A 12,892-nucleotide genomic window follows, 5' to 3' on the forward strand; every position below is an offset into this window, starting at 1 on the left:
ATCTGTTTGTGAGTGGATATCCCGGGCCCTGGCTGTGTGTTTGTGCATAATGTCGCACATCAGCGTGTCCCGTGTGTCTACATGCTTGGGCCCAGCTGGACTTCATCTGTGAGCCACTTGTATCTGTTAGGCTTCAGCCCACAGTCTACTCTGTGCTGAAGTTTTGCAGTGGTCCTGCACAAATTAGATTCTGGAATGATTCTGCTGTTATGGACTGGGTTGAAATGGGAATGACATGCCCTAGAAACATTTCTTATTTGACTGAGGAAGATCTTACAGCACTGTGTACCTGTCAGCCACACAGTTCTCACTTGGCATTGCTGCAAATCTAATAGCTCAGCAAAAACCCGTGCAGTTCATTTTCCATAAATGATAAAGTTATGCCGATCATCTAAAGTATTGCAATGAGATGCTGCCTCTGTGGAGACCTTGATGACAGTAAAATGCCTCTGCCATCAAGATGTTCAATCCAAGAGACCTTGCCACTTGGGAAAGCTTCTCTGGGAGGGAGCTGTCTGGGAGAGGACCTCCATCCTAGAGTGTTTCTTTTGGCTGCATGTTGGTCTCTTCTGTATAGAAACACAATTTGCTTGTTATCTTGGCTGCTGTAAACAAAGCCAGTAATGGCACAGTGCTGCTGTGGGGGAGCTGGGATAGTTGGTGAGGGAATTCATCACCAAGCAGTTAGGCATTGCTGAGACCAGTCCCTAGGTCAGGGTGACCTGCAGGGAGATGTGGAAGTAGCTGAGATTCATCCAAATGGTGCACATATGAAAAACTGACTTGGTTGCTTGTAGGTCACCTCCAACTTGGAATAAAAGAGTTGGCTGCAGCTGTGCAAGGCGACTGCAATTAAAGTCTGACATGTAGCCAGGCTGCTTGAATCAAAATAGATTCAAGAACCTGTAAATTCTGTGTTGTCAGTCTTTGAGGTAATTTATGCTTTCTTTCCTGAAAGCTGCTTTGAATAAGTCACTTCGAGCCTAGTTATAAGACCTGGGGTGTCAAGGCTGAAGAGAAAAAGTTGCAAAGCTGAATTAGAGAATTTCTCAGACATCACTCTAGTGAGCTATGAAATAAGGCACTCATCCTGACAGGTTCTGGTACTCTGCCATTCTTTTGATCGCAACACACATGATTATAGTGGAGACTTTGCAGATCAGTCTTAACATTGCCTAACTTCACTTGGCTGTTATATGATCCCAGTCATTTTTCTCAGATTTTACTTTAAGCAAACTCATTTTGCTGAAATGTTAAAGAGGAGGGACTGCAGACATGTGTGGAAGCTGCTCTTGGGTGACAGTCTGAACTCTTGAATACATGATTTCAACCCAAAGTTCGGGATTCACTCCCAGGCACCAGCTGGCTTGGTCTGGGTCTGGATGACACCATGGTACCTTGCTTGTTCAGGCTTTGACTCCATGGCTGTTGCTGGAAGCTTCAGCTTCCTATTGTCACGGTGTCCTCCACAGTGATCATGGAAGCTGGCCTTGCTGCTTTTCCCTCCAAGAAATACTGCAGTTGGGATCGAGGCCCCTCTTGGCTTGCTGTTCTGCAAAGTCCCTCTGACACTCAGGAAGGAAAATGAAGTGAATCCTGGTGTGTTTCTGCTGTGCAGAAGTTAAAAGCCTTGGCATCCAGGTCCCTCACTTTACCACACCTCTCCACTACTTTGGCCATCTCTAGGTCAACCAGGTCTCTTCCTACTCCATAATCTGCTGGTCTGACACAGCCATGGGCCAGACTTGGCCAGGAAGGTCAGTGGTCCTTTGTCCGGGGAAGAGACTGGGAAAGTCTGATCTCCCCAGTCCTATCCTTGCATTTTCTTTGTCACAAAGCACACTGCTGTTTCCCCTGTAATGGGTGGCTGATGTTTCTTTGCCCCAATATCACAGCTCCCTTGCCCTCTTTTCTGGGATGCAGAAGGAACATGGTGAAGGGAACTTGAGTGGATATTTGCAGGAGAACTTGTGAGACTGCTGGCAGAGGGAACATTAAATGCCATAAATCCTGCCTGCAGTGGCAGGGCAGGGCAGGGAGCCTTGCTGAGCTGTTCACCTTGGTATTCTGGCACTGCAGCAGTTTGTCTGGTCACAGTCCTCAGTGGCTCTTGGCAACTGTTTTGTCAAACTGGCAACCTCTAGCGAGACAGAAAAATAATGGGATGACTATTATGAGGTACTGCTGTATAGCTTGGTGATAAACTATTGACTGGAAGTATCAGCAAACAAACATTTGGGGCTGTGGGGCTTTGCATCCTTCACATGGCTTCATTGGAATTAAACACAGAATTGATGTGGGGTATTTAAGTGATTCATATTATTTGGTATATTAAACTGAAAAATGTGCCAGGAAATAAAGCTGATAATTTTGAAAATACGTTGCATTGATGTCACAAAGCTGTGTAGCTCAACACAGATGTCTTGACATTTAGCTGAGCTAGTAATATGCCATTCCTGGATGGATGCTCTTTCAGTTTTTTAAGGACAAGTGTCCTATGTGTCAGAATTAATCAGAGACAGATTCCTTTTTCATCCATGACTGCAACAAAAATGCTTTTCTGCTTCATCATTTTCTTTCTCCATGGCTTGCTTTTTATTTTTGTTTTGATGCTTGATATTCACATGACATTATACATGAGCAGATTGGTGTAAGACTGTGTACAAAAAGGCAAATTACAAACCATGCATACAATGTAATAGCACATGGCAGACACAACGAGTAGGTACAATAGTCTCAGACAAGTGTAAATGGGGGATGTTTGTGTCTGGTCTCTTAGCCTGAAAATGTACCTCAGGCTTTAAGGAAAGGGTTAATAGAGACAATGACAAGTGACAGAGCTTCTCTGATCACCCCTGGGAACACTGGCTGTAAAAGTAGAATCATTCCTGAAGAGGAATCTGATGTATGATTAATGTTTATTCTGTAAAACCAAGGGTCCTGTGGGTTGTGTTGGCTTTTTATAGCTGCATGGGAATATCAGGATAAGAGGTTTTTTGCAGAGCCAGGGAAATGCATTTCTATAAAAGGAAAGCAGTGCCTCCTTATAAAATCCAGTGCTGGATTCTGTTCTGGAGCCTTAGCTTAGCAGGACGTGTGCACTTAGGAAAATGTGCAAATGCAAACACTCAAAAATGTTGTGCCCGTGCCTGATCTCCACTTCGGGACTGTCAGTGATTAAAACAGGCCAGGGCAGTAAGTGCCTCAAACCCTGAGGATGTAACTAATTAGTATCTGCACAAGGCAGCGTGAGCCTGCAGTTGGCAGGGCCACCTGATGCTGTAAGCGGTCTTCTGATAACGTGATAAAGCAGCGTGTGATGCTGTGTTGCTGAAAAGTAACGTGGAGCCTGTGCAGTGGCTTTGTGCAGGCTCTGCCTGGTCTCCTGGGGATGCCCTGGCCAAGGCCCAGCAGGTTTGCCCGGGGCACGGGCTGGCACACGAACTGTTAAGTTGGGATGTGCTCGTCCTTTTGCAGCTCATTCAAGGCAGTGGTAACTCTGGGGCTGATTGTGGGAGTGTGGCACTTTGGGCTGTGTCTGGGTAGATGTGAGCAGTGCGGAGAGTTTGATGTAATTTCAAAGTGAAATTCTCGTGGTTGGTTGTTATTCTTTCAGCTTTTGAAAGAGAACTCCTGGACTTACTGCTTCTGTACAAATCCTAATAGGCCGGTGGGGGGGACGCGGTGTGCAGCAGATGAAAGAAATGTAGCAATTATGTCTCTGCGAGGCGGTTCAGTAAAACTTCAGAGGAACGAGATGGGGAGGTAACATCCTCTGTTGTGTTGTTTGCTTGCTGCTGGTTGGCTGGGAAGATCCGCCATGACGAGAAGACGAGCTATAAAGCTGTCCAGACGAGCGAAGAGGGGTCGTCGGCTGGCGATTACCAGGGTCCGCTCATGGTGCTGGCCCAGAACTGCGCCGTCATGCACAACCTGCTGGGGCCAGCATGCATCTTCCTGAGGAAGGGCTTCGCAGAAAACAGGCAGCCTGTACGTAAGTTACACCCAGCGGGGCGAGACACGCACAAAGCCGCGTGGACACGAGTCGGGGATGCGGAGCCGCCCCCGTGCTCTGTCTGCGTGCAGCTCTGTAACTCCCAGCCCTGGATCTCGAGCATCCGGCTCCAGCTCCAAGTGCCAATACAGTCACAGGCAAATGTCTAACCTGAAGGATGTGCAGATACCCTTGTGCCTAAACACCAAGAAAGGAGGATTCTAAAGTTGCAGCTATGGAAGATAGATCCAAGGCTACACTCAAGTAGCCATAATCGTATGAATTCAGGAGAAAGTTTTAGGACTTCAGGACTTGCATAATCATATGGACTCAGGAATGGTCCAGTGCTCAAAGCTGTTATTTCAGCAAGACGCCCAGCTCTCATTCCCAGGCTCAGATTAGCATTTAATGCCTAAATAGCCAGTTAAATGCAAATCAGGGCATCTGTATTGGGAACAAGCTGTCCATATTTGATACTGTTCCTATCAGTTCACAGTGAGCACACTAGTACCAGCAGAAATAAGCAGACAGTTGCCTCCTCACAGATACTCAAACACAATCTCTTGTGCGCTGGCATACCCAGCCTGACACTGCAGCAATCCCAGCCAGTTAAACTGAGGAACATCAGGCTGTCCTTATATTTGCAAATAGTGCCAGGCTACCAAATGCTATCACTCTCCCACACGGAGAGAGAAATAGCAAAACCAGATCTATTCATTCAGTCACACCTATTGTAACTAGGTGTTCATATGCATTCAATGTATGCATTTATATACAAACTATAAAAATATGTGCTTGTATGTATGCACCCCAATATTGTGTCTTTACAAGAACTAAAATATATTTTTGCCCCAAACATTCTATTCCTACAATAACATTAATTTAAAAACAAATGGGAACATATGATTAATACACCTTTTATGGATACGTATGGGTGAATTTGTGCATTGTTCATTGATATTCACCCAATGCCTTCCATGTTCTTGTGTGGAGTCACCCCAGTTGCCTCAGAACCAAGGTTTATTGCCTCTGTAGGAAACCTCTGCTTTACTTGTGTGTTGATATGGTTGTCTACAGCTGTAGGAGGCATGTAGGTCTTTATTTCTGAAACCTCTGCTTCAATCAACAACTCAAAAAAAAGAGTAGTTATGTGTCATTATTGATCAAAGGGCTTTTTTTAACCTTCAGCCACTATGTGATCACATAGTCCCTGTGCCAGGTCAGTAAATCATGAAACACACTCTTGCACAAGTACACTTGCTGACCTGCACAGAGCCACCTGTCACAGGAGACAGGCCCAGCTCCTTAGTGGACAGCTGGACAAGTGTCCATCCTGCTTAGGCCATGGAAGCTCACTGTACCCTAAGAGGTCTCCAAAATAGGATTAGTGATGTCTCTTAAGTACCCTGATGTAGAGTAAGTGCATCTAATACACAGCTTTACTTTTACTGATTCTGTAGACCAACAGGATTTATTGTGCCTAGAACAGAAATAAATGAGGGTAAGACCATTAAGTATAATGGACTCTCTGGGGGTCCCTTCTGCTCATATCTAGGATCTAAACTCTTGGAACAGTTTTTTTCCTCTTCCCATATGTTCTCCAAAAGCTTTAGAGTGATTCAGCCCATTTTATCCCAAGCAATTTTACTCCTTAATCATTTTAGGGGATCTTTCAAACTTAAAACAGAAAACCTCTTCATGACGTTAGTTACCACTTGAGTCAGATTTTTGGAGGACATAGACTCTCCCCTCCTTCTGCATTTGCAGTCTGTGGCAAACACAGATCCTTTGGTGTGCAAAATTAGAGCCAGTGCTGAAGCCCCCACTTCTGACAAGTGTCACCAATGTCAGTTGCAATGTGGTCCTCACTGAGGGAGGAGGAGGAGGTTGGTCTTGTGAGGACTGTGGTGGAGGATGGCCCAGGTCCTACCCTGGCCACTCTCACAAGGCAGCAGCTACTGCGGGTGAGTCACGGCGCCCTTTGCACCGCGGCGCTGGCACTCACAGCCCTGCACCTGCCGGGCACCCAGCCACTGTCTCCAGGGATCAGTGTTTGCACTCTCTGGAATAAAGTGCACAAGGTGCTGGAACTGATCATGGGTGGCTTTCTTCTGTTATTTTATCTAAGGCAGGAGGGCAATTATGCCTCCTGCATCCGGTCTAAGGAGTTTGAATTGTTTTATTACTTGGTGTTGATGAAAGCAGAACAAATGGGATGACATGTTTGAAAATACCAGGTCTGTGAAGGATGAAATGGCAGAGCCAGCACGCTCTGTCAGTTCCATCCAGCACAGAGATGCCTCTGGGAAGGTTACAAGTGGCAAGCTGGTCATTTCTCTGGCACAGCCCACTTCTGCACAGACGTAAACCAGTGTGTGTCCTAGTTTGCTATGCACTCTGAGCAGCTGCCATTAGAGTTTCCGGAGAAGCCTGTGGTTAAATAGCAAAGGATCATCCTTCTCAAACTGATCAAAGGCACCGTCTCCAGGCGCATGTGGTGAGGCTGGAGGACACCTGGAAGGCAAGGAGAAACTCCCCACTGTTGAGGGGAAAAGCCGAGAGTGAGACGACAAAAGAGATCGCATTTCTGTGTTTCCAAATTCTCAGATGTTTTGGATTTGCCTGGGAGCCATGAGAGGAATTAGAAAGGGCATTTAAACCAGAAAGCAGTGCATTTCCATGCTCATCTCTTCTTCCTGGTGCAGTGTTGGAACTTTCCTATACTCTTATATCCTCCCCCTTCTTCCAAGAAATTCAAATTGGATGTTTGAAGTTGCAGTGTTTCCTGAACATGGTGAATCCTTGTCCTGTTTCATTTGTAGATGACCTTGATGATGTATATGTTGTGTGTTTGCCTTCATGACTGGTTTCAAAATGCTTGTATGTGGAGTTGAGGCTGGGGGGAAGTTCCTACCTTTTTGTGGGGACAGATTGTAGGAGATACCACTGAGACATTGTCTGTGAGAGACCTCATGGCTGTTGCTGTCCTGCCAGAAGGACAGAGATCAAGCAGTGATCTGAGCAAATGATGGTCTAGACCTGCTGGTTACAAGGACTGCTTCCAGCTGCTTTGATCTGTGCGTGTCAGCGGGAGTGGCAGTAGAAATACAATCAGAGCTCCAGAGGAGATCATAACTGCTGCAGGGACAGTCTCTGCTCCAGAACTTGGTGCTGGGGAATGATGAAGCAGCTTCATGAGGGTGCCAGTAGTACCATCAGTGGGGAGGCCACAAATGCTGTGTTGATCCAGGTCTATCCTGGTTCAGGGTCCACGCTGTCATCCCCCTGTTCACCAGATGAGAGGGAGAGGGGCTTCCAGAGAAATGTGTGCAGAGTAACACCTTTGGGAAGGAAAGCTGAGAAGCCTTCCTAGGTAGATGGTATTAAACATGTCATCACCTTCTTGTTTCTTCTCTCACTTTCTGGTTTGTTCCAGAACCCTTTGTACCAAACAAGTGCTATTTTGAAACTGCTTGTGACCAACAAATATCTTTAACATTATATGTTCTCTTTTTGCAGGATAGAGAACTGCGTCCGGAAGAAATTGAAGGTAAAATTTGTTGCTTCTTCTCTGTCTTCTTTTTCCCTGCCCAGTGAAAACCTATGGCTGTCCCTTTCATGTTGGCACCCATGGGTTAAAATAATTTGTGGCAAATAAAGGGAGATGATTACTGGAATAATTCCTGGAAACCCCAGCAAAATAAATAATGTATAAAACTGAGAGTCCTGACTGTGAAAGAATTTGCATCCATTCCATATTCTTCAGGGTAAGAGGATAAGTAAGTAATGGGATATTTGTGTTAGGGAACTGCTGTCCCTCCAGCTCCCACAGAAAGTGTTGTGGAGCATGATGCTATCATATGGCTGCAAGGAAGCTGTTTTAGCTGCTAATCCCTACAGTGAGGGATATATAATAGAGTGCAGAGGTAACAGCTGGAAAAACTTACTACTTGAAGTTTCTTTGGGGATCACAGTATAGCAATGAAGCGTTTGTGACACTCATAGTTCAAGCAAGCTTTCCTGTAAGGAATGGTCAGCAGCACTGCTGACAGAAGAGCTTAACTTTGCTCCAGTCACTGCCTCGTGTAGGGAGATCTGGTGGGAAAACAGTGAGTATCTTAGAGAGTCTGGCTTCATAAAGTACTGTTGATTCTGGGGAGTTTTCTTGGAAAAGGTATTTCAAGCTGTCACTGACAATACTGTTCTTCCCTTCCCGCAGAATTAAGAGAAGCCTTTAAGGAGTTTGATAAAGACAAGGATGGGTTTATTAACTGCAGGGACCTGGGGAACTGCATGCGGACCATGGGCTACATGCCTACTGAGATGGAGCTAATAGAGCTCTCCCAGCAGATCAACATGAACTGTGAGTAACACACACCCAGCTGTACCTGCGTGTTGCTGCTGCAGCCTGCATCATTGCCTCAGGCTCTCTTGGTCTCCAGCTGCCTCTTTTCCTTTGGATTTTTTCCCCTCTTCTTCGGTTCTTATTTTCACTCCTTATCATCTCTCCTGTTCGTTTGTGGTCCTTAGAAATTGATGCCTTTGCTTTTGCTTATCAAAGGGACTGTAGTGTATGTGGGAACAGTGAGTGGAAGGGCTGTCCTTCATGCTTATGTTGTCAGGTATAAAACTGCCCTTAATGTGGGCAGTCAGGCACTGGTGCATAGGCTCTGTGTGTTGTCTCATTGAAGCTGTTGTCAGATGGTGTCAGACTGAAGAGTGACTGGGAAGACGGGGATGCTTTGATCAGATGGGTGATGGATGGGCTGTTGCTCTGTGGTAGTTTTTTGTGTATCTGCTGTGGGCTTGGGGATGGGCTGTGAGTGAGCTGTGCTGGCAGCATCAGATGGGAGCATCTCGCTGCAGTCATGGAAAGATGTGAAAAATGCATCTGATTCACTGTGACTGTGTTTGTGACCCTTGTCTTTCACCGTTGTTTTTGTCACTTCTCATCTGTGGCAGTGTAGGGTATCACCCTCAGCCAAGTGGGGAGAAGTATATTTAGTGCATGTTATTTAACACAAGATTATGTTAAAAGGACAAATTACTTGGTCAAGGGAAGGAAAACAGCTGTGCCATATGCAACCAGTCACACACAAAAGCAGCTGATAACCCTGGCACACATGGCAAATTCCCATGCTTGGGAATTTGAGAGAGTTGCTGACAGCTCTCAGGGCACTAAGAAGTAAAAGAACTAATACAATGAATAAACAGTTGGACATACGTTAGCTGCTGTAATGGAGCAGGACTGCATCACTGCTGCAGGGCACTGCCAGGCTTTGCAGGGACATCATGCTGTGCCCTTGCTGTGCCCTTTGGCACAGGCACAGCAGAGAGTTGCTATAAGCACTAGAACGATCACGCCTCTGAAATGTACTGTGTGATGCAATAGGTGTGTGACAGTCCATGGCAGCCTAGGATGGAATAGCTTGGGCTCATTCTGCCCAGCCCATAATCCAGAAAATACAGGGTAAAACTATGTCTCCTTTTCCTTCCACTGTCCCACACCTTCTGTGCTTTGCTTCCTGGAGGGCCACACAGAAATGCAAAGTAAGTGCTGGTCTTGGCTAACTTATGGAGTTCTTACACGCAATCTTTCATCTTGTCCCAAGTGGGTGGCCATGTGGATTTTGAAGATTTTGTTGAGCTGATGGGACCAAAACTTCTAGCAGAGACTGCAGACATGATTGGTGTAAAAGAACTCCGTGATGCCTTCAGAGAGGTGAGTGATCCCTTCCGTGTGCCCTCAGAGAAGTGAGCGACACAAGACAGGGTAGAGAGAAGACCCACTGGAGATGAGAAGAGGAGGAGGAGAGAGCAGCACAGTGGAAGACCTAGAAAGAGCCCAGTCAGGCATGGAATAAGGGAGGAGCAGACAACATTGCTAAGATAAGGGAACTCTTGAGGCAAGGAAGAGAAAAGCTGGTGCAGACACAGCATTTGCAAGGGTTTTCTGAGGAGAAAAGACAGACTGGATCCAAAAGACACCCAAAGGAGGAAAAGGAGGGACATGGAAGGAATGGAGAAAATATAGGGCGCTCAGGAGCAGGACAGTACAAAAACCAACCCAGAGCAATATTTGTTTCAAATAACTTTATTTCCCCTGCTGGTATTTTTCATGTACTTGCAGTTTGACACCAATGGTGATGGGGAGATCAGCACCAGTGAGCTGCGAGAAGCCATGAAGAAACTTTTAGGGCAGCAGGTGGGTCACCGGGATATTGAAGAGATCATCCGGGACGTGGATCTGAATGGAGATGGGCGTGTTGATTTTGAAGGTGAGAAGGGATCAACGCTCGCTGTCCATCTGCTCTGGTGTGAGTCAGAGTTTCAGATCAGAAGCTGAAGATTTGCATGCTCAGGGCCCAGGGTTCTGAAGTATGAAGAAAAAATAATCCCATTTTTTCAGTCAGACGAATTGTTCATATGTGTATCATCTCTTGCTGCACCTCAGTTTTGACTGTCTCCATAATTCTAGCATGGTAAGAGATAGAACCTGTCATACAGAAGCAGATCCTGATGCACACATGCTGTGCCTGCCATTGTTTTATGGGGCATTTTCCTTCCTTTAAATCTATTGAAAGAGCTGTGAGATGGCTGGATTGCTTTGGAGAATGCTCTGCACCTTTCATTTCCTCTGGCTCACCTTTGTTATATGGGCTTATAGAGAGTTTGTTTCTGTGCCTTTATGCCAGAAGATGGTCACATGCCAGCTGCGCTCACAAAGATATCTGATCTATAGGTCATGTTAAATCCTAGAGAGAACTAATTTCTTCTCACACTTTTCATGCCAGAAGAACTTTGAAAAATAAGAGTGGTTAGGCTACTATCCTAGCCATTAGCTGTGGCAGGAGCAATATTAATAGAGCCCACGGTTTCTGGCAAGGAGGCAGCTGATATCAGAGAGCTAAGAAGATATAAGAGCTGGAAGGTGTGAGAGAGTGGCAGGCTGCTTTTTTCCCTGGTAGAAATCCAGATGTCCTTTTGCAGTAAGGGTGAAGTACAGAGACTATAAAATTAAAGTAAAATTTACATAATTTTTTTGGCTCAGCAGCATTCCTGAGTCTCCTACATGACAAGGCATCTCAGTCCTCAGGATTACTGAAGCCTCTGAGGGCTTTGAAAGTATTAGAATACCACCAGTATCTTCCTAGAAAGTTTCTGGTAGCTGCAGTTGTTCTAATGCACTGGCTGATTACATGGCAGTAGCTCTCCTTATTTCCCACAGCAAAATTATGTTAGACAGCTAAAATACATGAAATGCTATGCCAGTGTCAATTTCTCTGTGAGTTACCACTTTAGTTGTCAAAGGACACCTCCATCAATGGAAAAGGAGAAGTCAAGGCAGTAATTTCCATTGCCCTTCTCTTTGCAGAGTCATTAGTTCCTCTGCAATTCAAGTGCAGAATGAAAACATTTATATTTGATGGCATTTACACTCAATTTGAACAATTGCAATTGACTTCACAAACTGCAGGGTATTCAGGAAATAAATCCAGAGTGTCCTTACAGTTAATATGTATCTTTAAAAACAAGAAGTCCCTTAAAGTAAACTTTACAAGAATGCCAGTACCTAGCAAAACTCTCATGCTTTCTCACACTGGTATCTCTGCAAAGTGGCAAATTTACTAAGAAATCATACCATGTTCCCAAAACTGTAAATCAAAGTTCCCTGAAGTTACAGTGAAGGGAGACAATGCCTGCTGTAGTGTTGCACAAAGAGTTGTTTGTGAGAGCAAGACCGTAGGTGGCTGGGAAGGAGTCCAGGGCAATGAATTGACCTGCTACAGGGATCTTATCACTGTATCTAATGCAAGGATTAAAGCCCATGTTGTGTGAGCTCTCAGGGCCAGTCTCAGAGTACGCAGACTTTGCTGGCAGCCTGGGAACTCCCAGTCTCACTCTGGCTGCTTGCTGTCTCCAGTGAATGAGAGCTGGGCTGGGGACCATGGATGCCTTGTGGTTCAGGGCTGTCTTGTGTTGTTGGTTGCAGAGTTTGTTCGCATGATGTCCCGTTGAAGATTATTCTCAGCTAAAGAAGAATCAGCACCTTAGAGAGGGCAGAAGAGGACCTAGATGGAGCATCTAGCCCCGATGTTCCTACATGAAGGTTTATCGGCTGGCTGCAATTAGGACATTGCAAGATGACCTGCTGCTCCTCCCTCATGGTGGTCCCCATGCCCCTCCACCCTTTCACACTGTGAAAGACTTGCAACTTCCTACAACTGGAACCATTCCTTGAAGATGATTGCAGGAAACTGCAGAGCCAGGACTTGCCATGATGCTTTCATGGGATATTTGCAACTTTAGACTCCTCCTCCCCAGCTTTATTCTCCCACCAGCTGCTGCAAAGCAAAAGCAGGAGAAATCCTCTTGGCTAGGTGGATGAGAGCAAAGCCATTGGGACTGGTGGCAGCCTCAGGGCGTGCTCTGCACTTCTTGGTTTCCCTTGGTGAACCGTGTCTGTGTTTGCTGTCTCAGTGTGTGTCTATCTGTGTGGAGTTATTTATGCTTCCCCAACACTTATTTGCATCTCCTGTGGTTATGTTTACCAAGAGTAAATTCAAATATATGTCTTGCAGGGGGGAAAGTGATAAATATGCACGTTGAAATGATGTGGAGCCTGGATTGTCCCTGTGAGAGGTGGTGGCCGGGCTGGGGGAGAAGGGCTTGGGCAGATGCACTCGCCAGTGTCTGCACCAGGATCCAGAAGCAAGCCCTTGCCGCAGATAGGGGAGTCAGTGCTGGCTGCTAAGTCTGTGTCAGGACTCTGCCCTCCTTCCCACTGTCCCCATGGCTAAGGCGCCTGGAGGTGCCTCACAGTGAGAGCACTGCGAAGGGTCCCCATCTCTGCATCCCCTCCACTGGCATGGGCACAGGTGAGAGCCCCTGAAGTAT

General features: G+C 46.0%; 1 protein-coding gene across 3 annotated transcripts in view; it reads left to right on the top strand.

Annotated features, from left to right (window-relative positions):
- CABP1 (calcium binding protein 1) overlaps window positions 1–12,575 on the top strand; it is a 54,610-nt gene extending 42,035 nt beyond the window's left edge. For 2 of the 3 annotated variants that reach the window (XM_058851858.1, XM_058851859.1), the window contains 6 exons: window positions 3,814–3,990; window positions 7,514–7,544; window positions 8,214–8,357; window positions 9,607–9,716; window positions 10,125–10,272; window positions 11,988–12,575. In XM_058851858.1, the coding sequence (XP_058707841.1) occupies window positions 3,898–3,990; window positions 7,514–7,544; window positions 8,214–8,357; window positions 9,607–9,716; window positions 10,125–10,272; window positions 11,988–12,013 (552 nt within the window). In that variant the 5' untranslated portion in view covers window positions 3,814–3,897 and the 3' untranslated portion in view covers window positions 12,014–12,575. The remainder of the gene's footprint in view (window positions 1–3,813; window positions 3,991–7,513; window positions 7,545–8,213; window positions 8,358–9,606; window positions 9,717–10,124; window positions 10,273–11,987) is intronic. The other variant, XM_058851857.1, reaches the window with a different exon arrangement.
- The last annotated feature ends 317 nt before the right edge of the window (window positions 12,576–12,892 follow it).

The sequence above is a fragment of the Poecile atricapillus genome, chromosome 16 (assembly GCF_030490865.1).
Source record: "Poecile atricapillus isolate bPoeAtr1 chromosome 16, bPoeAtr1.hap1, whole genome shotgun sequence".
NCBI classification, from domain to species: domain Eukaryota; kingdom Metazoa; phylum Chordata; class Aves; order Passeriformes; family Paridae; genus Poecile; species Poecile atricapillus.